This window comes from Lonchura striata, chromosome 7 (assembly GCF_050655825.1).
Source record: "Lonchura striata isolate lonStrDom1 chromosome 7, ASM5065582v1, whole genome shotgun sequence".
In the NCBI taxonomy this organism is placed as follows: Eukaryota; Metazoa; Chordata; class Aves; order Passeriformes; family Estrildidae; genus Lonchura; species Lonchura striata.
Window position 1 is genome coordinate 6,874,399 of NC_140709.1, and position 27,656 is coordinate 6,902,054.

Consider the following 27,656-nt stretch of genomic DNA (forward strand, 5'->3'; position numbering starts at 1 on the left):
ACAGTATAAGCATGAAATTCTCAGACTGGCTTTCTGAACTCCCATAAAGAAACTCTCCATGCTTTATTGTAACTGAGGTGTAAAAAGCATAAAGAATTTTTCCAAGACAGCATGTATCCCACCATTATGCTAGGATTACAACCAGTAATTTTAACAGTGGCAGAATAAAATCTGATGGCTCAAATTTGACCCCCCCCCATATGCCTGCCCCTCTGCTGACATATTGCTGCCCCCAAGGCAGAGATGTCTGATTCAGTTCTGAATTGATTCCAAAACCATTGCAATTTTCAGCCAGTATATTACAGTCAGTTGAAATTAATATCTGTAAATGTTAATAAACTTGGTTAAACATGGTGTGGATTCAGGAGTACACTGAGTCCCTGCCTTGAAAGTGGCAATAACCACCAGAGAGAAAACGGAGGAAGGTGAGGATAGTACCAGCTTCAACTCTTATGTTTTAATCTGATGCTGAGTCTGACACAGCCCCTGTTCTCCACCCTTTGTCTGAGACCTGAGAACAGCTACTGAAAGTCGTTCTGTTAAACCAGTGTCTCAGTTCAATGCATTCAGTGCAGGCAAATCTCTCTGAAAAGTGCTCATCATCTGAGAGGAACCACCCACAACTTCTGGAGTAACTCATTAAGAAATTTAAAGCCATCAGGTTTTCTCTCCAGTAAAGCAGATTTGAGCTGAAACATAATGGTGAGAAAGAATGTATGTTTCAAATTACATGAATGTATTAAGCATAAACGAATCAGAATGGGATATACAGAATGCAAATATGTAAAATTCTGAATGCATTTTAGAAGTGGCTTAAGACTCAGATTGAGAGAATAAAAACCAAAGAATGTTAATTTATGTTTAAGCTGCATTCTCTGTGATGTAAGACCAGTGGACAAAAGACTTCCACAGACTGAAAGCATCAAAAAAGAGAAAAAGCAATAGCATTTCCTTGTGTTCAACAGCCTTCTGCATTGATTACAGCAAGGACATAATTGGTTCTTCAGTTAGTTCTAGACGGAATGGGTTCTTACCCCAAATGAAGGACAAGGTGCTCAAGAGGCATTTTCAGCAGTGACAGCTTTGATTCTGGGGCATGCCCACTTGTGCTTTGATGATCAATATGTGCCGTGTATCCCTGTGCCTTGGGAGGCCATTCCACAGGGACTGGTGAGCAGGAGTTTTCTCCTATGTTAATTAGCCCCAGGATCCTCAAGTTCTGAAACAAGTTTTGACCTGAGGGAGTATAGGACTGAGCCATTTCTTGTGCATAGGTACAGGTGGAAATCATATTGATTGTGAATTTCCATAACTGGAAGACAGTGCTTTTTTTAAGGGATTGATGTGTGGGTCTTTCTGTGTGGAGTCAAAAGAGCTTGTGTGTGTTCTTCTTGCTTATTCACATGTTCCTGGTGGCCTCATTCTCTTAACCTTAATAATATGAGCAGGGTTTGATTCTGTTTTGCTTTTGTGTGTAATATAGAATGTAAATGTGTGTTCTAGGGCTGAACTAACACAGCTGTGTTTTTAAGAGGAGCAATGCATTGTTCATACATTCTCTGCTTATTGCTTATCAGGTTTACTAGAAAGCAGTACAAGGCTAAAACCTCATGAAGCTCAAAGCTACAGAAAGAAGGCATTGTGGGTTTCCTGGGTCTCCATTATTGTCACACTGGCTCTTGCAGTGGCTGCTTTCAGTGAGTATTGGGAATATTTTAAATTTCACACCTCTTCCTTTTTGTTTTTATTTTGGTCTCTTTCTTTCTTTGTAGAATCTTTCTCATGGTTTTTTTTCTTTGCAACTGCTAAAGAGGTTTTTCTCCAGACTGCCTGTATCTGCATGGTGCTTATAAATTAGTAAAACTGTTGGGTTTTTTTCTGCAGAGTATAGGGTTGTTGAAGGTCGGAGAAAGAAACAGGAGATGTTGATTCCTGCTAGCATTTATACGTGTGGAACTGTTCGTTTTGGAGAATAGTGTAAAAATCATTATGCAGTGGGTTGCCTTTTACTGAAGAGGTCAAATATGACAAATCTTATTCTGTTTGGAATTTGTAGTGGAAATGCTATAATAAAGAATAGTGAATTTTAAGGGAGAAATATATAATTTATCTGTAGTACACTGACAGATAACCTAAGGCAGTACTAATCTGGAGGAGAAATTCAGTTTTCTTTTTAGAACAGTGTTTTTCTATAAGTTTCATGACATTTTTCTAGTTTACCTTTAAACAAAAGGATTTGAGTGAGGAAAAAAATCCAAACTAAACCCAACCCACTTTCATATGAGAAAAAATGAAATCTATTTTTTTTTTTATTTCAAAACAGGAAAAAATGAATCATTGTGTAAATACAAATTTTAGCTCTATGCAAATTTGAGAAATACAAGCTTTCTATCTTGGGCAATGAAGTAACACATGAAAGACAAAAAGAAACATGGAATGTGGAATAAAATCTTTTCAGTGGCACATTCTCTGTTTTAGAGAGGGAAAAATCAGAAGTGATTGAATTTATGATTTAATACAAACAAAAGGAAGGCTCTGTCTTGGAGACATCAAAGAAGTCTCAAAACATCATTCTTAAGCTTGATAGAGACAGACTTGTGTTGTTTTTCTTTTTCTTTTTTCTTTTTTTTTTTTTTTTTTCCTTTGGAATCACAGCAGCATGTCTTTTGTTATTCTAATCTGCATTGTATGACCTGCTGCTGGAAGCTGGTGTCAGCTCCCAGGAGAGGTGATTAAAATCTGACCAAATGGTCTCTGAAAACTCAACATATATTACTCAGAGCAATTTATATGGAAACATAGGTACAACAATTTGGTTCAGAAATAAGAAAAAAGATGAGGAACACTTAGAAGCAGAATCTGACACTGTAAAAAATCTGAATGTTAACAAGAGAGTGAAACAAGTTTCCATTTTGTTCTGCTTCATGGAAATGCAGTGGTCTGTCTTTGCTACTGAAGCAACATAAAGGTAAATACTATGTTACAGAATAACCTGGTTACCTCTAAACACTGTAGTTTTAAGGAAAATTGTGATATGGCTTAATTTTATTTTTAATTTTCATTTGTCAGCGTTGCAAGAATTAAATGTAATATAGATAACTAAAACTCTATCTTTTAAAAGGATCTTTTAAAACATTTTAAAATATTATTTAGGCTGAATTCTTTTTTCTTTTCCTCGTTTCTGGCACTCTGGTAGTGTTTAGAGAAACAAACAACAGCAAAGAATGTAGTGCCTGTCTGGATATCCTGTGGCTGCATATTCACCTGGAGTTCACCTGAACTACTGAAATCAGAGCAGACTAATTATATGTTTTTGGAATGTATCTGTCCCCATAGTTTGCTGAGGCTAAATTTATGAAGTGTAAGAGAGAAATCAGCACACAGATACATATTAAATCTGTATGGAATCTCTTATTAGGTAGTTGGCAGTTAACTTACATGCCACAAAAGCCTTGCCAGGGCTTTTCATGTGTTTATTATTAATGTTTTTCAATCTTTGAAGAAAATACACTGACTTCTGGGATCACTTTGTTGTCCCCATGCAATTTCAGAAGTTCTGCTCATTTTACTGCCTTGCACTGGCTGCTCTCTTCCTCAGTGCTGTCCTTTTAGCAGGTTCCTCCAGCCAATCCATGAGCTGGGAGAGATGCCAGGTGACCAGAAATTGCTGCCTGTTTGATAGAAATGTTTAATTGTCACTTTGGGGTATCTGACACTGACAATTTAGCAATAGAAAATAACTGCTATTTAAAGCATCCTCTTTCCATTTTACCTCCTATCTGTAGTGGTGAAGTGTTGGAAATACAGCCCTGATGTTCCATTTCAGTAAAAAACAGGGACCTGTTCTGGTAATTGTCAGGCTGCACTGACTATATTCACTGCTCTTCCTTATTTCTCTAGAAATTCCTCATTTAAATTCCTGTTTTATCCCCTTCAAAATGCTTTCTTGCAAGTGCATGCCACATGTTATAGTCAAGATATTATGCCAGGGAACTGATGTTATTTGATTACTATAGGAAAAATGCTAAAGCGAGAGTAGGGAAGAGGTTCAGGAAGCTCCTTTTCCAACCAAGTGCTTGTAAGTAGACTTCCTTCCCTTTTTATGGTCCACTCCTCACCCTTCCTTTCAAGGCTGGTCTAGTTGCCTCCAACACTGCATTTTTCCAGCATTAGAGTAAATTGTGATGGTTTATCTTGATTGGTATGAGGTGTTTTCTTTTGGTGGGATTATGATGCTGCCCTAGCTGAACTCTGATCGTTCACTTGGTAATTTTGAAGGAGACTGAAAAATCTCATGTTGATCTGAATACATAAAGCAGTTTCCTTATTAAGTAATGTTTATGGCAAATAAGGTTTGAGATTATGGAAATCATAGAATTTTAAGGTTGGAAAATACCTCTAAGGTCATCAAGTCCAACTGTTAACCCAGGACTGCCACATTCATGGCTAAACAGTGTCCCTAAGTACCACATCCACACGTTTTTTGAAAACTTCCAGGGGTGATGACTCCACCACTTCCCTGTGCAGCCTTTCCCAGTGCCTGGCCACCCTTTCAGAGAAAGCTGAAAGCTGGGTATGGAGCAGAATGACTGCTTAAGGGAAAATGAAGTTGTCACCTTTCATTCACTAGTATTGACAAGTAGGACTTAGACCATGAAATCAGCTTTTCCACTTAGCTGAAAGAACAGATCTCTTACTGTCAAGCACTTAATAAACCTAATTTTACTGCAGAAATGCTGTACTTGTAAAGGACCATTTGGATGCTGTCTCTGATGCTGCTTCTGCACTCTGAGGTAACCAATGTGGTCTCATGGCTCCGAGAGCTGTTGCAGATGTTGCTCTCCAGCATGAAATTGCACAAGGCTTCAGTAAAATCTCTGTAGACTTAAATGTGTGAGGTCCTTAAGGTGAAAGGAGCCCCATGTATCATCTTTAGTGGCTGAAAATTTGGTGCTCTCAGAATATTCTGGCACTGTTGTTTTGTGCAGTACTTTCATGATCGAATGCGAATCAATGCCTGGTCAATAAATTAATTTTGCTCTTCATTTCAGGGCTGTCTGAAATATGCTTACTTGTAGAATTCTCATCAAGAGTGGATTTACTTTATTATAAATATATAGCAATAAACAGAGTCTGAGCATGATAAAAATTATTAAAATGAACATTAAATTATTCCTTAGCACCCCAAGTAGGTGCTAGAATAATAATTCTAATATAATTATTTCTGGATTACAGTAATGTAAGAAAAGAATGATAACAGAATAAGAACATATTTTTGTGCAGTGTATATCTATGTAGTATAAGACTGCAGTCATTTCATAATAACAACTATTATTTCTTCCTGTAGCTGCAGTATTATGTGTTCATACTGAGCCTAGTTTAAGAATCACAGTAGAGAGCAGGTGGTATAGAATTCTGGTGTTTTGAAACCCATTATTCTTAGTTTCTTGACATTTATATTACTAAAGTATAATTTTGAAAAATATACAAATATAGCTTCTGCTGTTGCAGTTCAGTTTCTGCTCAGGCAGCTAATCTCTGATAATATTGTCAAAGCAGAAAACAATCTTGTTCTGTCTGGTGTTTTTTGTCCAGTATAGACTTGTGATTCACAGAAAGCAGAGTGTTCATTCATCTTCCTGATCTGATCAGCCAAAATTGTTTCACAGTGAATGGAGGAGTCCTAGCAATGCATCAAAACAATGTACAGACCAAATTCTGCACTGAGGCTTTTCTTTGTAGCTGGAGACTGAGAGAAGGTTTAGAATGCATGGGTTTGTAAATGTGAGCTTTGTGAAGGCTGCAGCCAGGCTGTCCCAGCGTGCCCAGGGCAGGTCTGCACTGGTCACTGGGAGAGTGGAGGGGCTGCTTGCAGAGTGCTGGGAAATGGCAGTGGGTGCTCACATCTGTCCCCAGGGCTGCTCTGGAGTTCCCCCCTTTCAGCTCATCACAGGTAAGGTTCAGCTGCACAGAAATAACCGAGTGCAGCAAAAAGTCTCATCCTGGTGTTTAGTCTGGTGTAGTAAGAGGTGCTGGTGTTTTGAGAAGGTGAATTCCATTTATATGTATCAAATCTCAAGTGGAAACTCAGTAGGTAGAATTCTGTGAGTGTGGGAGTATTTTACAGGATTAGCTGTTGGCCCATGGATAAGATGTTAAATGTAAATGCAGACACTGATATTCTGATTTTATATTAAAAAATTATTTGTGTTTCAGAAAGAATTGCTTAAAAATGATTTATCACAGTGAGCTCCCACATACTGGGAGGCATTTTGTTTGAAATATATGGTGCAAGTGCTTACAAATTTCAGGGTAGGTTTTGCTTTCAGATTAATGCTTTATGCTAATTCAGATTCTAACAATTATAAATGCCAACAAACATAGAAGTTGTGTATCCAGGCCCACTTTTTTCATTGGAATGACTGTATTGAGTCATAAAGTCTCATGTGGGTTAGCTGTAGGACATGACTACTGGTTTTTCTCTATTCAGGTGCATGCAATTGAAATTACATGGGACAAGCATTGAGCAATTGAAGTTGTTGTCCTGTGAATGCTCACATGTGGGTGTACTGATGTAATCTGTCACTCCTCATCTTAGACAACTGAGATGGGGAGTGATTATATTACTTTACTGATGAATATATAATTTTCTCTGTGGGCCATTCCTATTCATGCTTGAAAAATTAAATATATGTGGGCTTTCCCTGATGCTTGCACAATACTTAGCATACCCTGGGCACAGCTGTGAATCATAATAACACTACTAAAGAAAAATTTAGGGGAAGGTTCATGGTTCTGAGGCTCTTTAGTTTGGATATTCTTTAAAGGCCATTACTTTCAGACAAATGATGGACATTCAGCACTCAGGCTGAGGTTAGAGTGTGTCATCTGGGAACCTAAACAAAGCTCTTCAGGATCACAGAAAATATGAAAAGTCTTGGTCTTTGTGTTTTCTCATCCAGTAAGGACGCAGAATTGCATTTCTCACTCCTAATGCCCAAGAAAAGGGTTTTTAAAATATTTTTATTTTCTTGAGCAGAGTGCATTACATTTATTCAGAAAGTTACATTTCAAGTCACAATTCCATGCAAACACTTAAAACCAATTAAAGACTAAACAGAGAGTAAAGCTCCTCCATGGCAGTATACAGATCCCTCCCTTTGCATGTTTCTCAGAGTGTTTAATTATGTCAGTTACAAAAAGAGAGATGCTTCAGGGCTGTAGCTTCACAGAAGCGTTAATGAAATCTGGAACTCAAATTCCCAAGGAAGAGTTCTGATATTGGTGACTCTTGTGTTTTCCTGTCATCCTCGTTACAGCTGCACCGCTACAGGTGAAAATAGAGTTTGGTCCTAACCATGTTACACACAAAAGCTAAAAGACAAAAAATCCTAATCATGTTACACGTAAAAGCTAAAAGACAAAAAATCCATTGCCTCTGCAGCACTGGCAGAAGACAGCCTTTTGTATAGGTCAGTCTGTACTTAATGACAGCAAAATGCAATTTTCATTCACTGAAAATGAAATGAGAGGCCAGTAAGGGCCTGTCTATTTTTTTTTTTTTCAGGCACACAAAGCTCTAAGTGACTTTCTTGGGAGGAGAAAATAACATATGGATGTCAGGTTCAAGACTGATAGCTCTTGAGCAGAAGTGTGGGTCTAAAATCTGCAGTGCTTCACACTTCATGAAATCTTTTCCTTAGTTGGCAGGGAAAATGGTGGTAGAAGTCTGTGAAATCTAGAACAGGCTAGATAATGATATAATATTTTTGAACAGCAAACAATTAAAAAATTATTGCTGTGCTGGAAGTTTGTTAAAACAGCTGAATTTTTGTTTAAATACTAACCTTTAAAACACACTAGTTTGTTGTGCATTTTTGCATTAGAAAATTGCAATTTAATAATTGCTTATGTTAAGTATACTGAAGAGTTTTCTTTTCTTATTCTTTTCTCATGAGAAAAGTTTGTCCTGAAGAATTTTGAAATTAAAACAAGGCTGAAGATGAGGGAAAAGCAACACTGTAACATGACTTCATGAAGAGTGAGAAACATGCAAGTACATTGTTTAGGCTGCTTAGTGTAATAATCACAATCACAGTTGCTGTTTTATTCTTCCTTTACAAGGTTTTGTTGGAATTTATTTTGTGTGGAGAAGATTGGAATGAGTCTGTGCAACATTTAGACCAGTAAGAATGGCAAATGAATTGACATCTATGTTATGTAACATAGGTAATATATGTTGTATTTAAATTATAGCAGGAGGTTTTAGACACTTGAAATTTGCTCTTCAGTTTTGCCATCAGATCCCTGCTTGGATTTTGTCAAAGGCAGCTCTGTGTTTGATGGTTCAGAGGTTCCAATGATGAGAATACAGTTGTGTAGCAAAGTGCAATATACAAATAAGTATAAATAACTAAGTATTAGGTAATTGTATGGATGCCATGGGTCCTACTTCTATCCCTGAGAAAATTCTACTGTGCCCTTACAGACAGGTGTGGGTAGAGAGTTAATTTTTCTTATGGGAAAAGAATTTAACCCTGAATGGGGAGGATTTTAGGCAGACCTCTTGGTGCTAACTGGGTGGTGGGGGACGATGTTTCCTACAGCCATCCCTAGCTTGTAGTGAGTGAAAAATGTGTATCTTGACTAAAACCAGATGGAAGTAGTTGGGAGAAAAAAAAAAAAAGATGTAATATTAAGTTTATTGCATGTGATTGGTGTTAACTGTTATCCATAAAAAACCTGCTTGAATTTTATGTATAAAATTGAAAAGAAACGATCCTCTAGCACAAGTCTCAATTGTTGCTCTTGCTGTATTTGCTGGATCACATAGGTGAGTGTACATCTGCCCTTTGAAGGACCATCTCTGCAAGCTGAAAAGTCTAATGTATTTTCAATCAATTGCTGTAGAATCACTTCCACAAAGTAGTGCCTTAGCTGTTGCAGGTTTGTGCAAAGGCATGAATGTATAAACAGATTTCTTTATGAATGCCTGATATATCAATAGCATTTGGTTTTCATAGATAATTTCATATTTTCTTTGCTGTCCCAATTTAAAAATTCACTTCTTTTCTTATTGGCAAAGTTGAACTTGTAATTCTTTGTATCTGGAGCTGAAAATCAACAATAATGACATAAAATGTATGTTTAATATTCATTGTGTAGTTTCACTTTATTGTTTGAATTTTGAGAGTTTTTAAAGCACTGCTGGATTCAAACTTCACAGGAAGCAGTGAAAGTAATGAAAGTAAGTGCACAACTTTCTTCTTAGGTTTCTTCTGCCAGAAATTTAAAAATATTCATATTTTTTAACTTAATATGCAACAAAATGTAACCTGGTACCTCAGTTAATTTTTTTAATAACATTTGTAACTTTTACTTTACTGGGGAGGTTGATAGTGCTTGGTGTTTCCTTTTTGGCACTTATTTTCTGTGGTTTTTCAGTAACAGTGTTTGAGTTCCTTTCATTGAAAATATAAATTAGTTAGATTTTAATACTTTCTCAGAACAGAATATTATTTGTAAATAATTTTGTAAACTAATTTTATTAAAACTGCACTGTAGGAGAACTTAGTAAAATAATCTCATAAATGATATGTGTTCTTTACCTTGCCCTTGAGCTCCCAGGAGGTCCATCCCTTGGAGCTGGATGTGAAGCCATGGTAGTGTTTGATGAGAATTGGGAGCATCTGGGAGCTGGGGGGGATTCACAGAGTGGGAGCAGAGAAAATAACAGAGAATGAGGTTGGGTGAATAGGTGGCACCACCCCGATGAGGTCAATAACCCAGTCTGAGCTGAAGGACACTTTGGTTTCTGAAAATACCCCCAGCAAGAGCATAAACCTTGTGTCCTGGGTACTGCTCCAGGTCACATGCCGTGACACTTTGTGAGAGGAGACATAAGGATACTGTGTGAAAAATCCAGTCTGGTAGATCTAAAAGTTGGGAAACTTTGATACTTTGTGCTAAATGGTGGTACAACCTGGTCAGATTCATGTGGCTCAAGTAAAAATCATCAAAGTCTTTGGTAAAGCCTGAAACAAGTTTTTAATGGACACTAACCTTCATCTGCAAAGCTGTCTTCTTCAGAGAAGCCATAAAGAGCTCCTGTGTATCTCTTCTGACTTTTGTGTATGACTTCCATTACTGTTCTTTTCTTCTCTGGGTATTGCAGAAAAAGGGACAGAGGAGATTATCTTCAGAGTTCAAAGAAGCAGATTAGTCAGTGCTTAGTCAAAGAAGAATGACCAGAAATAACCAGCTGGTATTTTGCTAGACAGAAGAACTGCAGAGGAAGTGGGATGGTCTGACAGATACCATAAAAATAGGTAGACAAGAGGCATCTGCCTTCCAGGAACTGTTGCAGGATAAGTGGCTTTTGGCACTTGCACCACAAGCTCTCCTTTCTGGAGAGATCTCTGAGCCATTTTTGTGCCAGGTGTGATGCTGAGAATGAGTAACATCTACTGCAGAACAGGATCTTTGGCTGAATCCTAAATGGAATTTTCTCATCGGATATGAGGATTGTTTATCTTCTGCTATTAAAGATTTTGCTTCAAGGAACTATTAAGTACAATGTATCTTTTCAATATATCAAAGTGAAGAAAATAAACATCTAAGTGCATTGTCCACAGATCACATTCTTTAGTGAAACATTTTAATGGCCAAAGAATGACAGTGTTTCCCGAGGCTCTGAAAGAAAAATTTTAGAAGACAGATTTATTATTGTGTAGTGGGAGATTTAATAGGCAAGAAATGCAGTCTGCAGTGTCAACTAGGATGCACAGTTGGGGAAAAAAAGTAACTCCATGCAATCCCATTTTGGTAGGGAATGATAGACAGGTTAAGGTATGCTTGAAATGTTGATGTTAAATTCACATTTAGTGTGAATTGAGTTTACTGTTGCTCACAGGTCCATGAAAGGCACAGGGCAGAGCCAAGGACCCAGCATCAGACCCGGCCAAGGCTGTGGAAGCCAGAGGCAAAACTGATGGTGATTGCAGTGGTGGCAGATCACTTCCCAAATGCAAGGCTCAGGGGCTGTGAGAAAACTGCTCAACAGCTCCAGACAGCCTGTGCAGCACTGGTTTATGGGCATCAATTTGCATGTGTACTGGAGCATGCTGCCAGGAGTGAGGAAGACAGATGTAAGGCATCAGTCTCAGCTTGTTGTGTAAAACAGGGCTGTGTGTATGCCCAGAGGATTATTGTGTACCTCCCAAATTGAGAGACATCACTATTCTCTGACTTGCTGCTGAGGCTGACATATATCAGGCTATAATGTCTAACTATGTGGAACTAATAGTACCCAAAAGAGCCAATTCATCTGCTCATTTTTGTGGCACATTAAAAACTAATAGTAAACTGTGTCTCCTTTTCATTTAGCATGACTTGATATTTCTGTGTGCAATTGCCTGCAACAAAGAGAGATTGTTTAACAATCTTTTCTAGCCATGAAAAACTGAGTCAGCAAATTAAATTATTAAGATTTTTAGTTAAAGAGGTAGAAATCATAGTTCTGTGCCCTTTACCATATGAGTTCTGACTGTGGGAAACCTGTAGTTACTGCCTGTGAATGTGTCAAAAACCCAAACCCACAATTATCTCATACTGAGAAGTGGGCAGGAAAATGATTCAATTTTTGTGTTTTGGGTCCTGCCACTTGAGCAAACCCTACTTAAAGTGAAATTTCCTGTTACTCTCCCACTAAGAGATACTCACTGGGTTATTGTGTGTACATTTGCCTGCTGAGAAACATCTGGTGGATGAAAACAAGGCTGTGATTTAAGGGATAATGTTGCAAGTGATGTTTAATGGCTTATGGAATCTTTAGACTCGAAATCACCTGAATACACTTAAGGTAATTTATAGGGACAGATTTTCAGCTGAAGGCCATAGATTTGTTGACTTCCTTGGGTTTATTTCAATTTGAAACAAATGAGCATCAGTCCCTAAAGCATATGACAAATAATAGGATGAACTTGTATTAGAGGAGGTATTTTCAGACTCCGTTTAGCATTACCTTTGTGTTTTGGTAGTAAGTTTTTTCTCACTTTTGTGAGGAAATATTTGCTTAAGGCAGTCTGTCTTGACTCTTACAAGCATTTTTAAACACCGGGGAAAAAAGGTGAATTAACAGCAACTCAGATCCTGCTAGGTTCACAGAGGCTGGGCCAAGAATTTGCTCCAGGGACTGTTCTAATCCTGGGCATGGCCCAAACTTTCTTTGTGGCTTTGGGCAAATGATTTTACTGCCATAAATTTGTTCTCCATCTGCACACATCAGGCTTTGATAAATGAAAAGGTAACTGATTTTTCTGCCAAAAATTGGAGTGTTTTGCTATATAGTAGCTGACACATTTATACACAACCTATGTCTTTCAGAGTGACAACATGCTCTGAATTTTGTATGTGCAGGAAGGCATTGCTGGCTGCTCCATCTGAGTATTAGACCTACTGATTTGTGGGGTAATTTCCAGAGTTTGTTGTGGTTTAACTTGTGGAAACTGTTTCAAAGTCCCAGGATTTCTAATGCTGTAGTGTACTGAATGCATTTAGATGTTTTTGACTTCTTGTTGCCTGTGCAGGGGTAAATTTACATTGAGTAATGTGTTTTGGGCTGGTGGGTTTTGAGGAATGTGGTGCTACTCCTGATGTGTTTTGGTGGTGCAGTAAACCCAGTTGAGCTGGAATAATTTGCAGACAATTTAGAGTAAGAGGAGAGGGTTGGGTAGTTGTGTAGGGTGGTGGCTGCTGGTGGAATAGCTTCACTTTGTGCAGGGCCTCTCAAGGTCCCTGAAGTACTGAGGGGCTTGAATATTTTTTTTCCTGCCTTTTTTTTTTTTCTTCTCCCTTTTGTAGGTGGTAGAGAAAGGTAAATGTTATTAACATTGGTTTTTCAGTGCTAGTAAGCTTATCTTTGTTCTCTTTCTTTGAGTAACCATTCTTATTGGTCAGGTAGAGGTTGGAAAAGATTTTTACAACTTGAAACTGCTGTCAAAGGAGTACAACTGAGAAATGAAAAGGGCAGGAGAATGCTATGAAATAACCTGCCTTGAGTTCTAAGTGCATGCAGTTCTTGAGATCAAGGAGGAACTCTTTACAGAGGATGACAGTTTAAAAAATTTGGAAGTCTCTTCAAGCAGCAAGTAAGATGGCTTTAACTGTTGACAGTTGTCTGGAACACATTAGTGAGGCCTTAAATCTCAAGGAAGAACCTATTTTGCCATGTATCTGTTTAACCCGATGTTCAGTGTAACTTTTCATGACTGATGTTATTTTTTGCAGGGCTATGCTAGATTTGTTGCATGTACTTTTTCTCTTTTTGGGAAAAACTGAGCTGGAGGTTTTTGTAACAAAGCTCAACAGTCCAGAGTTCAAAGAGAGGTTTGAAAGCTGTATAAAAAGTGCAGTTGGATTCCCTGAGGTTATCAAATGTTTTCCTCTTTTTGTTTTGCCAAGAGTTGAACAGACATTTGAGGTTTGTCTAGCTCAGGTGTGGCAGTCTAAAACTAGGTAAGTTACATTATTCACAGAATATATAGACAGATTGGTCACTGCATTTACTACTCTGTAAGAATCTGCTGGTAATTTGTAACTGAGCTGTGAATATTTTTCAGGGCATGACACAGGAAAGTGAAATGGGTGTCTAATAGATCAGATTAGGTACAGCATGTATGTCCCTGGAGATTGCTGTGGTGTTGGAGGATGTTTCCCTGCCCCTTGTAGCTGAAAAAATAAGCAAAAATTAATTTATGAAGGCTAAGGAAGTGTGCCAACATGAACACTGTCAGGCAGAATGGTGTCCCTGATGGTCTTTTTAGGTGGCTGGAAGTTTGTATTCCCCTATTATAAAATGGAGAAGTCAGTCTTTCCATGTTGTCTTAGAACCCTAATAAACAGCTTTCTGCATATGAATGTTCCCTTTATCTCTCCCCCTGGTGTTTTTAGAGTTCACTGTGAAATAAATGCTGTTCTGCAGTGACCGTGAGGCACACTGGAGTTTAGTGAGTTGGTGATTTGTTACCCTGGCTGGGTACTCTGCACATTTTCTGCATAGGCTTCCTGCTGCAATGCAGGTTTCTGCTAAGCAGTAAAAACCCTTGCTAAGTTTTGCTTTTGCAAAAAAAAAAGTCAAAATAATAAGCCAACTTCTGCAGTAGAGGAGAAAAGGCTTGCTAAGTATGGTATGACTTGGACAACATAGAAAAGCACCCCAAATGCTGGGTTAAGTTTGTTTGAGAATTAGGGCTGATGGTGCTTATTATTGATGGAATCCATTTTTCATGACCAAATGCACATCACTTGTTTAAAGTACATGTTTCTGTGATGCTGTGCTCTTTCCTGAGCCTGTTATACTTATTATTCCTGTGCATGGAGAGGAACTTCAGGTAGATGATTTCAGGAAGAACTACTAAAGGATTGCTCTCTTGCCTTATCTTTACAGCTACTGCAGCCTTGTGTGGCATTTGAGGATGTGGATGGGAAGTAAGAAAGTTCTGAGGAACAGGAGATTATGTGCTAACAGTGCATCTCTTGGGTCTACAGGTTAATCCTGGGAAGTGTTTTGTGTGTCACAAAGTCCTGTTGTTAAATCTTTGAAACACATTTTGTGTAAAGAGCTGCTTTCAGTCCCGGTGTCTTTGCTATTCTCATGTACACTGGCAAAGCTCAGTGTTCCTAGAATGAGGATAAACCAAAAGTTTTTTTTTTAATCATCATATGGGCAGATGTCTTGGGTGTTTTTAGAGGTGGGAATTGTTCTGATGGTTGGTTTGCCTTTGTGCATTCTTGGTTTTACTGTGCTGTTGTAGAGAGATGAGTACAATCAACCTTTATTTCAATGGCACTCTTAAAAATGTAGTTGGGCCTGAGGATTCCATGACTTTCATCTAACTGAAGGAAGCAGACATACTCTCAGTTGGAAAGAAAGGATGGAACTCGGTGACATCAATGCTAAACACAAGTGGAAACAGACTCTTAAGTGGATCATCCAAGGTAAGACCCATCAAAACTGGCAGCAAACTTCTTCATAAACAGGGAGGCGATATTCCATCATCCTGCCCTACATAGGAGAGGACATGTGGGAAAACAGATTGCACAACTGGGTTGCAAAGAAGCTGCAGGACTAACAAATTGGTGTGGAAATCTCATACAAATGTATAAACAGAAGTGTGCAGGTCCTGTGGTTTAAAACAAGGGCACAAATGATGGGTCTTGCTAAGTACTATGTAATAAGAAATGACTTAGAGGGGATGTAGTGCTTCTAAAAGCATATTCTCAGTTCCTGAGCAAGTCAAAGCTCTCAGGAGAGCTGGGGCAGCTGAGGACTAAGGGTTATAAACCCAGGCTTGCACTCTTGTTCCCTACAGTCACTTCCCTTGCTGACACAAGGGTGTTTATGGCATAATGGTATAATATTACAATACTGGTTTTATTCAGGAGTGTCTTACACTGTCAGCATTTGAAACACTCAGAAATCTTTGGAGAAAATACTCTTCTGAATAGAAATAATTGAGTTTTCTGGAGCTTCTGATATTCAGCTGTGTTTGTTTTAATTTCTCATACAAGTATGACTTGGTTATTCAAGAAAAGTAAAGGTCACATGATGAACTGATTACCTTTGCTTGTAATTAATCTACTTAACTATCATTCAGGTGATACATTTTGCAGTTAGTTTAAGAAATTATATTGCCACCTGTTCCTTACAGGCAGTTTCACAGTTACAAAGCAGTTTCAGTCCAAAAAGCAGCAGCTTTGATCTTTGGTTTAAATGTGTCAGTCTCTGGGGTCCAATTAGGAAGGAATGGAAATGGTTCTTCTCCCTTCCTGGTGGCCTGGGCTTCACATTTGTTGGCAGATAGAACTGGAAAAAATATTAGTTACTACACAGTGGAAAGACACCTTTTAGACCATAACATTTACAATCTGTTTTCTTTTTGTGTGTGTATACAATGATTTCACTAGGTTAGATAAGGTGCAGGGAAATTAATAAAATGTATCCCATTAATGATGCTGTGTAGCTCCCCTGCTCACAGAATGTATCTGCCTTGATTTCACTTCTGCAACTTTAATCAGAATTGATTTTTGCCTTTATGTGTTTCTGTCTTGTGATGCTGAAATTAAGATAAGAAATGTCGAGGTCCTGGGTCAGCAGAAGATGTTGATAAAGGGGTTCTGTTTGGGAGATATTTGGTACTCATTATCTTCTCTGCAATCAGTAGGAATCCTCTGATGTAGGACAACATCAATAGCTGGGAAGAGTTTGACATGCAAAAACTTGCATGGCTTTAGGAAAATCTGAATTTGGTTTCCAGTTCTGGTGCTGGTAGGGCATTTAACTTTTCTGTCACCATGTTGCACTTAGATTTCAAGGGCTGCATTTGGTTTTCGTAACTCTGATTTAGGATGAAGAATTAGAAATTAAATAGAAATTAGAGTTTTAAATGACTGATGTTATTTGTTTTGTTTGCATTGAGATTTTTCACATTGTGCTCCTAAGCCATAGTAAGATCCATGATCTTGAGATTTTCAGGAAAGAATGTATTTTTCTAAGTGTAGATATAGTAGAATATGATATATAATTCCTCCAGTTTTAGGCAAAATGACTGTGCTAGTTAGTTAAAGAAAGCAAAGGAATACAGAAGAAGGTACTTAGGATCTTGAAAGAGGTTTAGAAGCAATTACATGTGGTTTTGTTGAATTTCTTCCTTTTAGCTTCATCTATAATAAAAACTCCAAACAAGATTGTTCAGAATTCCAATAGATAGGGACAAATCCCCTGGCCTCAGAGGTGGTTTTGTAGGATTCTTCCTCCTTCTTCAATAGGCTCAGAATTTAATTTGCTAACAGTATTAATGATTGGAAGGAATATTTGGTATTCCCCTTGGCTCAGATGACCCTTCTGGAATGTTTTCTGCCTTTGCTTACTATGATGAAATCCCCAATGTGAATACAGTTTTCTGTACATGAAACATTTGTTAATCTTGCTATGTTCATTTTCAGTGGTGGTCAATTCCAAATGGAAGAACAAAATCTAATCCTTTATGTCCCTCTGCTTTCAGTGGCAGCAATACAGGGTGTGGTAACTGATCTCCTTCTTACTCCATGCAGACTTTTGTCTGTTTGACAGCTGGAAGTTTGGGCACTGAGAGTTATTAATCTTCTCAAATATTCATTCAGCACCTGTGGCAAGGGCTGCCCTGCTCTGTGTTTCATTTCACAGCAGCTGTGGTCCTGAGTCAGTGCCTCCAGTGCTGTGCCCACTTCCACAGGCACTGGGGAGGGATGCAGAACATCCTGTTACTTTGCTGTTTTGTGAAATGGTGATTAAATCTGAGCTCTTTAGCAAATAACAGAGTGATTCATAGCGCTGCACAGAGCAAATGTTGAATTTGGAGATTAGTAAAAATAGTAGGGATGGCTGCTTCGAGCAACTATCAAGTTTCTGACTCAAAAATTAAATGACAATTTCTTTCTTCTTTTTGGATTATAGAAAGACTGAATTTAGCTTTAAGGGATAAGAAGGCAACAGAACCTGGAGACATTAATTCTTTATGCATTTCTATTGTTTTCGATTAAATGAAACAATTTTTCAAATAGAAAATTTCTTAGCTTTTAAAATATTTCTAAATTTTTTATTGTGAAGATAGATGATTTATCAAACAGATAAGGGATATTAGGCAACCTCCTCTCTTCTGTGCTCATTGTAGAGATAGTGGTGCAATATTTCAGATATTTCATGATACAGACTGTCTTGCTGATGTAGTTCATATGGTTAATTCCATTTAGCAAGAGTTAGGTTAGTCATGAATGTAGTAGACTTCAAAGCAATATGTTTGAATGGTTTTCAGTCCCTAGCAACTGAATGGCTTGTCATCCTAAAAAATTAAATTAGGTTCTCCAGAAGTACTTGAGAAAGTAATTGTTTTATAATTTAGGTTTTGGAAAGGAAAGGTTGGAGAGGGAGAAGCAATCTTATTCTGGAAAAGCACATTACTCTTAAATGCTGTTTGTTGAGCAAGAGGGAGATTGAGGATCCTAAGAAAAACAGGAATTGTGTTTGCCTGTACTTCAACACCCAAAAGAGTAAACAAATATCTCCTGCTCCTCTCATCCAGATGGAGAGAAAGAGAACACATGTAGCCCAAATTCCAGTTTTCTGTTGAGATGCTACTGACTCTTAAAGGAAGATGAATACAAACTCAGAGTCAGTCTGGTGGATGTGGTGGGTTGTTGAGATACTATCAGTGTGTAACTTGTCCCCTCTGATATTTCTTCTCTTTAATTTTACTTTTATCTTCTGAAAAATAGGAAAGATTTTTTATTTTCTGAATAAAAAGCCCATAGAAGAAAAACTCCATTAGAATTACATTACATGCTCAGTAATATAAGATACTATTTTAGAAGTTATACAGTTTTAAAGAAGTGTATATTCCCTTTCTCTTCCTCTTTTTTTTTTACCCCCTATACTTTTTGGTTTTGTGTTTCTTTTTTTTTCAAGTGCCCACTTGTTTTGAATCTCAAGTTATGCTTTGTTCAAGTACTTAAACAGTACATTTCAGACAATTCTGATCACTGAAAGCTTTATTTTTTATTTCATTTTTGTCATTCTTAGGTGAAAGTAAGTGGTCTTGGATTGTATATACAATGTTTATTGACTTCAGAGGCAGGTGCCTGTTCTTAAGCTATTACCTGGCTTTAAATAAGATGAGCATTGACATCCTTGCTGTGTGGTGTCAAGGGCATTTTAACCAGCTCCTCTTCGTTTCTGTGGTTTCCCTGGCTGTGACTCTGTTGTTTTGATCATGTCTCAGAAGTGCAAATTCAGGTCCCAACTCTGTACTGTGTTGCAGTATTTTATGCTTCTGGTTTATTATTTATCACTAAATGCCTGTGAATCATATTTACTATTGCATGCCACTGGGAAGGTTACACTGAAGCAGAATAATTTGAATACTGATTTTAGAAGTCTGACTCTTAATATCTCAGATCACCTCTCTGAACATTCTCCCAGTGGATAGTTTTGCATTACATGTTGTTTTCTTAAAATGTTTAGGAGGAGTTGTTATAGAAATAGTGCAACTTTTTCCCATATCTTCTTCATTTTAAGAGAAATCTGTCTGCAATATTTTCAGAGTAATATTTATGTTTATTAATGCTTAAGGATTCATAGGCCAGGGCACTGGCCTTCCATCAAGTTTGGTGTTTTCAAGATGTAACCCCTTGCTGGGGATTGGCAACTCGGGATTTCAGATTTAATTGTGTTTGTCATGCTGTGCCCTGTGTTAACAGGCAGCTTTTGAAATTGATCAAGTCAGGGATTGAAGTCGATGAAGTTGTGAAGTTTGAGTCAATTCTCTGCCAGCATTCAGAATTTCAGGAGGAAACCCATGAGTGGTTGGTTAACAACTGCTTGTGAGGAGTGTTTTTGCACCAAATATGTCTGGGAAACCCAGTGCTGGTGAAGCACATTTCACTAGGAACCGAAGATGAAGGAATGGTTGTGTAGCTGAGAAGTACATTAATGAATTACTGACAAATATTTACGCATTGTTGGCTTCTGACCTGCAGCCTGACTTGGGCATGTGTTGGGTTTTCATGTGTAACAACACCGTAATTATCAGACAGAGAGCAGAGCATGGTAATAGTCCTCATGGGTACTTCCAGTAATAAATATAATTGAGTTCACTGAATAACAGTCCTAAATGTGCATTGATTTCTGAAAAGAGAAAGAAATAGCGAAATGATTTCCAATTAAATATTTATTTTATTAGTGCAGGAGTTCAGGAGGAATCTTAAAATTTACCACTATGCTTTGAAGCAATCTACTGGGGGAAATTGTAATTTTAAAAATTGCACCATGAGTTAAATTTATACCAACTCAAAATACCAAACTGTTTTAACAAGCTGTGTGCTGTATAAATGAATAGATTAAAGCTGTGTTTGTGTCAGAACCTGAAGGTGCTACCACTGTGGAGTTCTACTCCAGCAGCTTTCACACATCACATGGCAGCTGTGGAAGATGCATTGCTATTAAATCAGCAAGGCTATCAAAGAAAGGCCTCTGAGGTGTCTGATCTGTTTCATCTGGTAATTAAATGGTAATTATGCAGTCAGCCATTCTAGTGTAAAAGTTTGTTTAAGGCAATGTTGGAAATTAAGATCTTATGTAGAGTAGAGACTTTTTGGGGGGTATGCTGCACTTTTTTGTTTGCTAAAATTGGGTGTATCAATAAAAATGTTCATGGATCTAGAATAAGAATGACCACTGAAAGAAATATCAACAAAAGGATGATAGAAAATTTAATTTAATAATTCCATCCTTTAAAGCATCCTGTTGCTTTAAATGGGAAATTATTTTTTAACTAAATCAAAAGCCTACTGTGGAGCTCCATACCAAGAGAAACATGTGACAAATCTTTCCTGCATAAATATTGGAACTAGGAGATCTAGTGTGCAAGGACTGAAAGCTCGCCTCACTGAAAAATATTTTATAACCTTGATACTGTGTATGCTGTGTAAAAATTGATATATTCAAGAATACACCCTATTTCCCCTTCTGCCATATGAGAATGTTTCCCTCTATAGTGAATTCTGTCTCCCAGATGCAGTATTTTAATTGACTAATTTTGCTAGCCCAAGTTTTCCATATTATTTTCTAATACTGACATTTTATCATCTAGAGATATATGTATGTAGTCACTGAAGACCAATTCAACATTGGAATGGTTGCACTGTGAGCTTCACTATTGACTTCATAGCATGAGTTTTTCTGGTTCTGATTTTGCAAGTTGAAAACATTTGGAGGAACTCGAAAATCTCACTTATATTTTTGGTAGCTAATATTTTACCTAAGGGGAACAGCTCTTTCCAACTTATGCAGTGATTATTGCTAATCCTGGAATAGTGCCTTCTGATGTCTTAGCATTTGAAAGTACAAGTGATACTTGATATAAATTATTCAGTGTTCTTGAAATATCATTTATAATACAGTATAGTCTTACTGGTGGCTGCAAGGCATACTCGGCCCTTGGGCTTATTTTGTGCAGACCTGGACTAAAAGGACTGAGAAGAGCAAATGAGATGGGAAGAGGTGCTTCCTTGGAGCAGTTCTTTGGTTTCCTGCTTATTCTATCCTTTGAACATTTATCTTTCACTCTTCTTAAAACAGTGACCTCTTTCTGAGCTGGGTGGTTGAGTCTGCAAAGGAGAAGGTTCAAAGCTTCACTGGGAGAAACAAATGTTCTTAGTGGATTTGTTGAGTTGATCACATGCTTTATTTAGATTTGCAATCAAATGCATTTCAGCTCTTCACATGTATTTGCTTCTGAAGGTCTCACAGTGCATGCACAGAAAGAGGTGTTTGGCCCATTTTCTGTCTCCAAGGGGTTCTGCAGTAGTTTAATTTCAAGGGTATGCAAGAGCAACACTGGTTCTCCAGACATGTCTTCAGCAAACCTCAGAAGTCAGTGACATTATCTAAAGCTCTTGCCTTTTAAAGAATAATGTTCTGCTTTGAAGAAAGGAACTCCTGTAAGTTATTGATTACTGCTCGTGCCATTTCTGAAGTGGTTATGAATTAAAACTTAAGCAATGGACTTTGATGTCTGACATAATCAATCTGGCATGAGGAGCCTGAGTAAACATTCAGAATTTGCTCTTCTAATGCATTTAGAGGTTTAAAAATCTAATGGCGTTGCATAGGTAGCCCCTAGACTTTTGACTGAAATACAATTATCCCAGCCCTTAGACTGGGATACAATTTAAGGATCACAACCATCAGAGATCTTTTGATAGCTGGGCTTGATGTATTTTGCTGATGGGATAGTACTGACTAGTGCATGTATATTGAATTGTCCTATTATCATTAGTGGACTCTGCAGAGAAAGACAAAGTCCACAGATACAAATCATAAATATGTCAATAGAATGTAAGTGAGGCTTATTTAACCTTGTTTAATAGAGAAGAATCACTTATAAAGTGCTATGGGATATTTCATTTATGGTTTGATACTTTGTTTTTCTTGGAAGAGGCTACTCTTTGGAAGCATAAACACATTTTCTGCCATAAAAATGTTTAAATCTAATAGTTGGACATCATCCTTTGCTAATGCTCAAGTATAGCAGACAGGGCTTTGCTGGTGTCTTCTTGAACAGCATGCAGCATGATTAACTGGACTTGGGACAACACACAAACAGAAACCTAGAGGATTTTCTGTCCTTGCTTCCCTCACCATCCCTATCTCAATTTTTTGTGGTAATCACAAATGCCTTGGCTTAGCCAAAGTTCACTTGGTTACACACCCCAATCCACTAATGTCTCCTGAAAGCAGACAACAGAGGTGTCTCTCCCTAGCAGAAGAGAAGATGGCTTTTGTAGATCCACTGCCTTTCCTCCCTCCTGCTAAGTGTTTTCTTCTGGACCAGGGTGAGTCCCTGGGAACCATGTAGGTGTTCTTCTCATTTGCTCAGATTCGTCAGGGATATGACACAAAATAGCATTTTGCTGTCTGTGGCTTAGCAGAAGCTTCCTTTTAGCTTTTTATTTAGCTGTTTACCCTAATAGTGTTTTAAGTGGTATTTTTAATTTGGCATACCTGAACAATCAATATCATTAAAATGCATTTTATGGAGAAGGTATTGAGTGATTTATTCAGAAGATGCAGAGCATGGACAGGAGATAATTGTCCCTTGCCTGTATAAAACACATTCTAAGCACCAAGTCTAATGACAATAAAAAAATCCCAGTATTTGCAGTTGTAGCTATTAATCTTTCTTAATGAATATAGGGGTTTTATACCTTAGTTATGCAAAAACTATAACTTTCAGATGGGAAGATTCTGAATTATTCATGTTTCAGTCATGCATCAACACATATGTGTCCCTTGAGATACCAGTGCTGTGTATTCTGCTGTTTGTTGGTTTTGGGTTGGTTTTGTCAATATTTTGTGGGGAGACTGGCAATTAGTAAACCAGTGTAACAGAAAACTGCTCTCATAATGCCAGACATGGAAAAGATAAGTAATTTGACCCACTGGAGAGGATTATGTTTAAAATGTATTTGGATTTTATTTTTTTCTACTTATTTTTTATCTCCCTGCTAATTTCATTCTTGTTATCTTTTAAATAAAATCAGCAGTAATAGAATTACAGATCCATTGAAATCTATCTCTGCAGACTGTGCATGATGGCTGTTGCTATGCAAAAGTGATGTGGTCTCATACTGAGAAGATTCCAAGACTCTTGGTGGTACATTGTGCTTAAAAAGCACTTTTCCCAATGATGACTCCTTCAAAGGTTAGTTTTTTATTTATTAGACTATGGGCTCTCCCCCAAACATTGCAAAGTACTCTATAAATAGGGCACAGAAATACAAATACCTTTAAATAGTTTGCATGCATAATGATTCCTAGCAATCCAATGATAACCTGGATTTCTGTGTGTATTTGGAGAGCACAGCTGTTCTGACTGGAAATGCTGTCTGCCCTGGAGCTCTCCCTGTATTTTGTGGCCCACCAAGGAATTGTTATTTGGGGACATACAACATTATTTAGGGTAATTAGTTAGGCAGTAGTGACTTCTGGGTTTCTTCCAGCAGTGACACATCATCTGAATGCTGGTTTCAGGGACACACTGCTCTGGTAACATGGATTAAATTAAACAGGGATCAAAGGGGTTTGCTAATTTATTGATGGCAAGTAATTAGCTGGCAATCAGTAAGTTGTGCATTAAGGATCAACACCAGCAGTGCAATGGATAAGCCACAACATTAAGACATTTGAAAAATGTCTATTTGCTACATCAAACTCTCTTGTACAACTAACCCTAACCTTCCCGAGGTTATATGTGCACCCCCATCCCTTCATTACAGAAATAAAGTTTGGAGCCTTCCCTGGCCATGTGCTGGATGTGTTGCCACCCCTCCAGTGGTGACAGATGTGCGGGTTCTGTGTGTCCTCCACGGCACATCCTGGGCACTCCCTGAGGTCCCTGTGTGTTCTGGGTCCCACCTGTGCTGTTCCTGGTGGTGTCCCATGGCTTGGAATGCTGGCTGCACATGGAGCCAGGCAAGGAGGCTGCTCAGCAGCTCCTGGGCAGGGCTGTAGTGCTGCTGGGGGGACTCCAGGTAGTGCCAGACACCCTTGGATTGCAGCTATTCCCATGCTGTTTCCTGCTGTTGTTACAAATGCTTATGTTTCTTTGTTTCAAAAGTTTCTTCCTTCTTCCCCTCGTTCCATCCTCTTTAGCACAGCCAGTTTTGGGCACACAGTTCATTTCTGTCTTCTCATCATTCCTGTAGGGATTACTTGTATCCTGACATTTTGTTCTCATAGACAGGGAATGCTGGATGTTCACCCCCTTTCAAGTAAGTGTTTCAAAGACAGATGGATGTTTCTTATTCTCTCTGTTACGAATTCATCAAGGCAGGGCAAAATTTACAGAGCTGATTGGGCCCTGCAGGGATTGTTATGTTTTGCATTTTGTATCATTCTCTCTGAAGTCACAGAATCAGGCAGTAGCAGAGGTCGAAAAGGTACCCCAGAGATCAGACTGCCAATTCCTGGCCTAAGTGCTAGAGACATCTTTGCCTTCTTGTCCTGGAATTCCTGCCTACTCCAGCCTGTTCAAGTTTTTCTGAAGTTCAAGATAAGTATTTAAGTTATGATGCTAATTGATATTATATGGGTTTCTTATTTGCACTAAAGTCTCCAAGCATTTTTTTTTCCTTTCAGAAATAGCTTGAAGTTTAATAGGTTTCATGTGGACATCCATATGATGAGGGACCTGCAAAAATCTGATTGTAGAAAGAGGATTGTTCCTGGGATTTGATTCTTTGTATTGAGGAGTAAGAATTACAGCCTTCAGCATTTCTGGAAACCTTGGAAGGTGTAAGCATTGGCTTAGCTAAAGAGCTGAGTAATTCACTCAGAAAACAGTGAACAGTCTGCAGAGTGGGTTTTTTTTTTCCTTCTGAGCTCTGCCAATGTATGTTATGGAAAAATGGCTAAATGAGGAAACTCATGAAAACATTTCCTCAATTCACACCTCCCACTCAACTGACAGTTCAAAAACTGAGTCAGAAGGGCTAAGAATTGCTCAAAAGTACTGTTGGAATTTGGCAAGCACTTTGGAGCTAGGATTTTATCTCTGATTTGTAGTAAGACAGCTACTGCTGTGATCAACTGCCATAAGTTTTGACCAGTGAAAGTCCTTCACTGAAGAGTAATGGTTCAAATTCAATTATTTTTTTCTTGCCACTTACTCAGATTTTTGATATTGGGAATCCTTAGAGGCTCTGTTTCTTCAGGACAGTAGCAAACTGCTGTTGTGTTAAATTCAGCTTCCTCTACTTGCTCCATATTTTATTAGATTGTGCTTAACTGCATTGTCCATGGCTGCAGTCTTCTAAAGAATTGAAATACTGCTGGATTGCCCATGTAATGGTAAAATAAAGTGTTAGTACTGTGAGCACCAGGAGGCAGTTTTACTTCAGCATTCAGGTGTTTGATGTCTGCCTAACACACCATTCCCTAGGACAGCCACTGTGGGGTTAGGAGGGTCAGGTCCTGCTTCACCAACCTGATCTCCTTCTACAGCAAGACAGCCCTCAGTGGATGAGGGAAAGGCTGGGATGTCTGTACCTGGGCTTTAGTAAAGACACCACCTCCCACAGCATTCTCCTGGAGAAGCTGGCTGCTCATGGCTTGGGCTGGTGCAGTTTGCTGGGTGAAAGCCTGTCTGACATCCAGTCACAGGGACCGGTGATGACTGGATTTACACCCCGCTGGGGCTGTCACCAGTGGTGCTTCCCAGGGCCCAGCACTGGCCCAGCCCTGTTTAATTAACATCTTTTCTGATGATCTGCACAAGGACATCAAGAGCACTCTCAGCAAGTTCATGGACAACATCAAAGTGGGCAGGAGTGTGGATCTGCTGGAGGGCAGGAAGGCTCTGCAGGGGAGTCTAGACAGGCTGGATCAAAGGGCTGAGACCCTTGTGAGGTTCATATGGTGATCATGAGATTTAGGTATAGTGGGGGGAAAAAAGGGCACCTTATTCTTACAACTTTGGTTATAATTACTTTTGGCTTCTTTATTGATAAGGTTTGCAGGATGATATTCTTAGAATATCAGACTGGGTGGAAGGGCAGAGCTTGAGAAAAATGGTTGTTTCAGAATAAGCAGCAGTATTATATATTACTTATTTACATTTCTTTCTTTGAAATTTTAAAATTTAGTTACCATTTTACACAAATGGAACTGCCTCAGTGCATGTGCTAGAGCTTGAATTGAAACTGTTTCATGGTTGAAATCTGAATTTATTTTCAGCCCAGTTGTGTTAGCCATCTCCAGCATGATTTTAGACCACAAGTTGCTAAATCCTATAAAGGTCTGTATGTGACTCTCCAATAGGAGTAGAAAAAAGTAAGTTTCTAGGGACTTGGTGTGTGCAGAAGTATTTTTAGCAGCAAAATTGATACTACACTGTACCAGAGCAGGATGAGTTTTGTACTTGTGTAGAAATTTTACTCTGGCCTTTTGTGATTTTATATTTTCTTTGAAGTGTAAAATAGAATCTGATCTGTTTGAGTATACATGGGTGTTCTTTTTGTTTGGTTAAACAGAACTGGCATAATATAGGTGTGGAATTTTAATTCTAATCTCGCTATAAACTTCTAAACTCTTACTCTGTATTACACTTATATGTCAGGTTTTTGGGAAAGGAATGACCACAAAAATACAGTGGCTCTAAACCCACTGGAATATCCAGTATTTATGTGGAAATTTTAATGAGACTTCCAAAAAAACTCTACCTCTAATGTGAGTATTTAATATACTTTAGAAAGTTTTGTGTTGCAGTAGACTATAGTGGCATGACTGATGTTACTAAGTGCATCTGTTTTGCTCATAAACAGACATAAATACAAATTATTTTTGTTGTTGACATTAATATTTATGTTTCAGGGTCTGTGTATGAAATAGGGATTCTGCTGGAAAATGAAGTTTGTTTCAGGCTGCTTATTATACATATGAAGCTTTGTACCCGTTGTTTTATTCCAGTTATTTTAAAAATAGAAATCAAACAGATTTCTTTTTTCCCTAATATACATATTGGATATGATACAAGGACTTTTAGACTGCAGACAACTAAAGAACATAAGACACCTTTTATTTCATTATTTTAACTTGGAAACTTAAGTGCCTTACTTCTTTACAAAAGCAATCCCTCAAGGATGTATAGGCAGTGCTGTGAGGTGAACATTTAATCCAGATGTTTCTAAGGTGCTCTAAAAAAGCTATCGACTCTTGTTGAGAAATTTGTACATGTTTTTATTTTCTTTCTGTCAAACCAAAAAAATCTTCTGGTTATCTCAGCAGGAAAATGCTATGTACAAGGGCTACAGGAAAATAATATGCATTTTTTTGAGTTTACTCAAGCTACAATAACATGAAATATCAGCACGTTACACCAGAAATGTAACATAGGAGGTGTTTATGAATCAAGTATAGAGAAGGATTTTACCTTTCCTTTAAATCACCAAAAGTGGGAGATGATTTTTTTTTTTTTCATGTACACAACATTTTTTGGTTTGTTTTGTTTTTGTCCAGATTTCCAATCTATACCCAAGGCACCCAAATTCTCTAACTGCATAAA

At 38.1% G+C, this 27,656-nt stretch overlaps 1 protein-coding gene across 2 annotated transcripts in view; it reads left to right on the top strand.

Annotated features, from left to right (window-relative positions):
* The window catches only part of TMEM163 (transmembrane protein 163), an 85,120-nt gene that overhangs the window by 3,693 nt on the left and 53,771 nt on the right, over positions 1 to 27,656 (top strand). The window contains exon 2 of one of the 2 annotated variants that reach the window (XM_021548733.4): positions 1,578 to 1,697. The exons of the other annotated variant lie outside the window; for it this stretch is intronic. Coding sequence (XP_021404408.1) covers positions 1,578 to 1,697 — 120 coding nt within the window. The remainder of the gene's footprint in view (positions 1 to 1,577; positions 1,698 to 27,656) is intronic. 2 annotated transcript variants of the gene reach the window in all.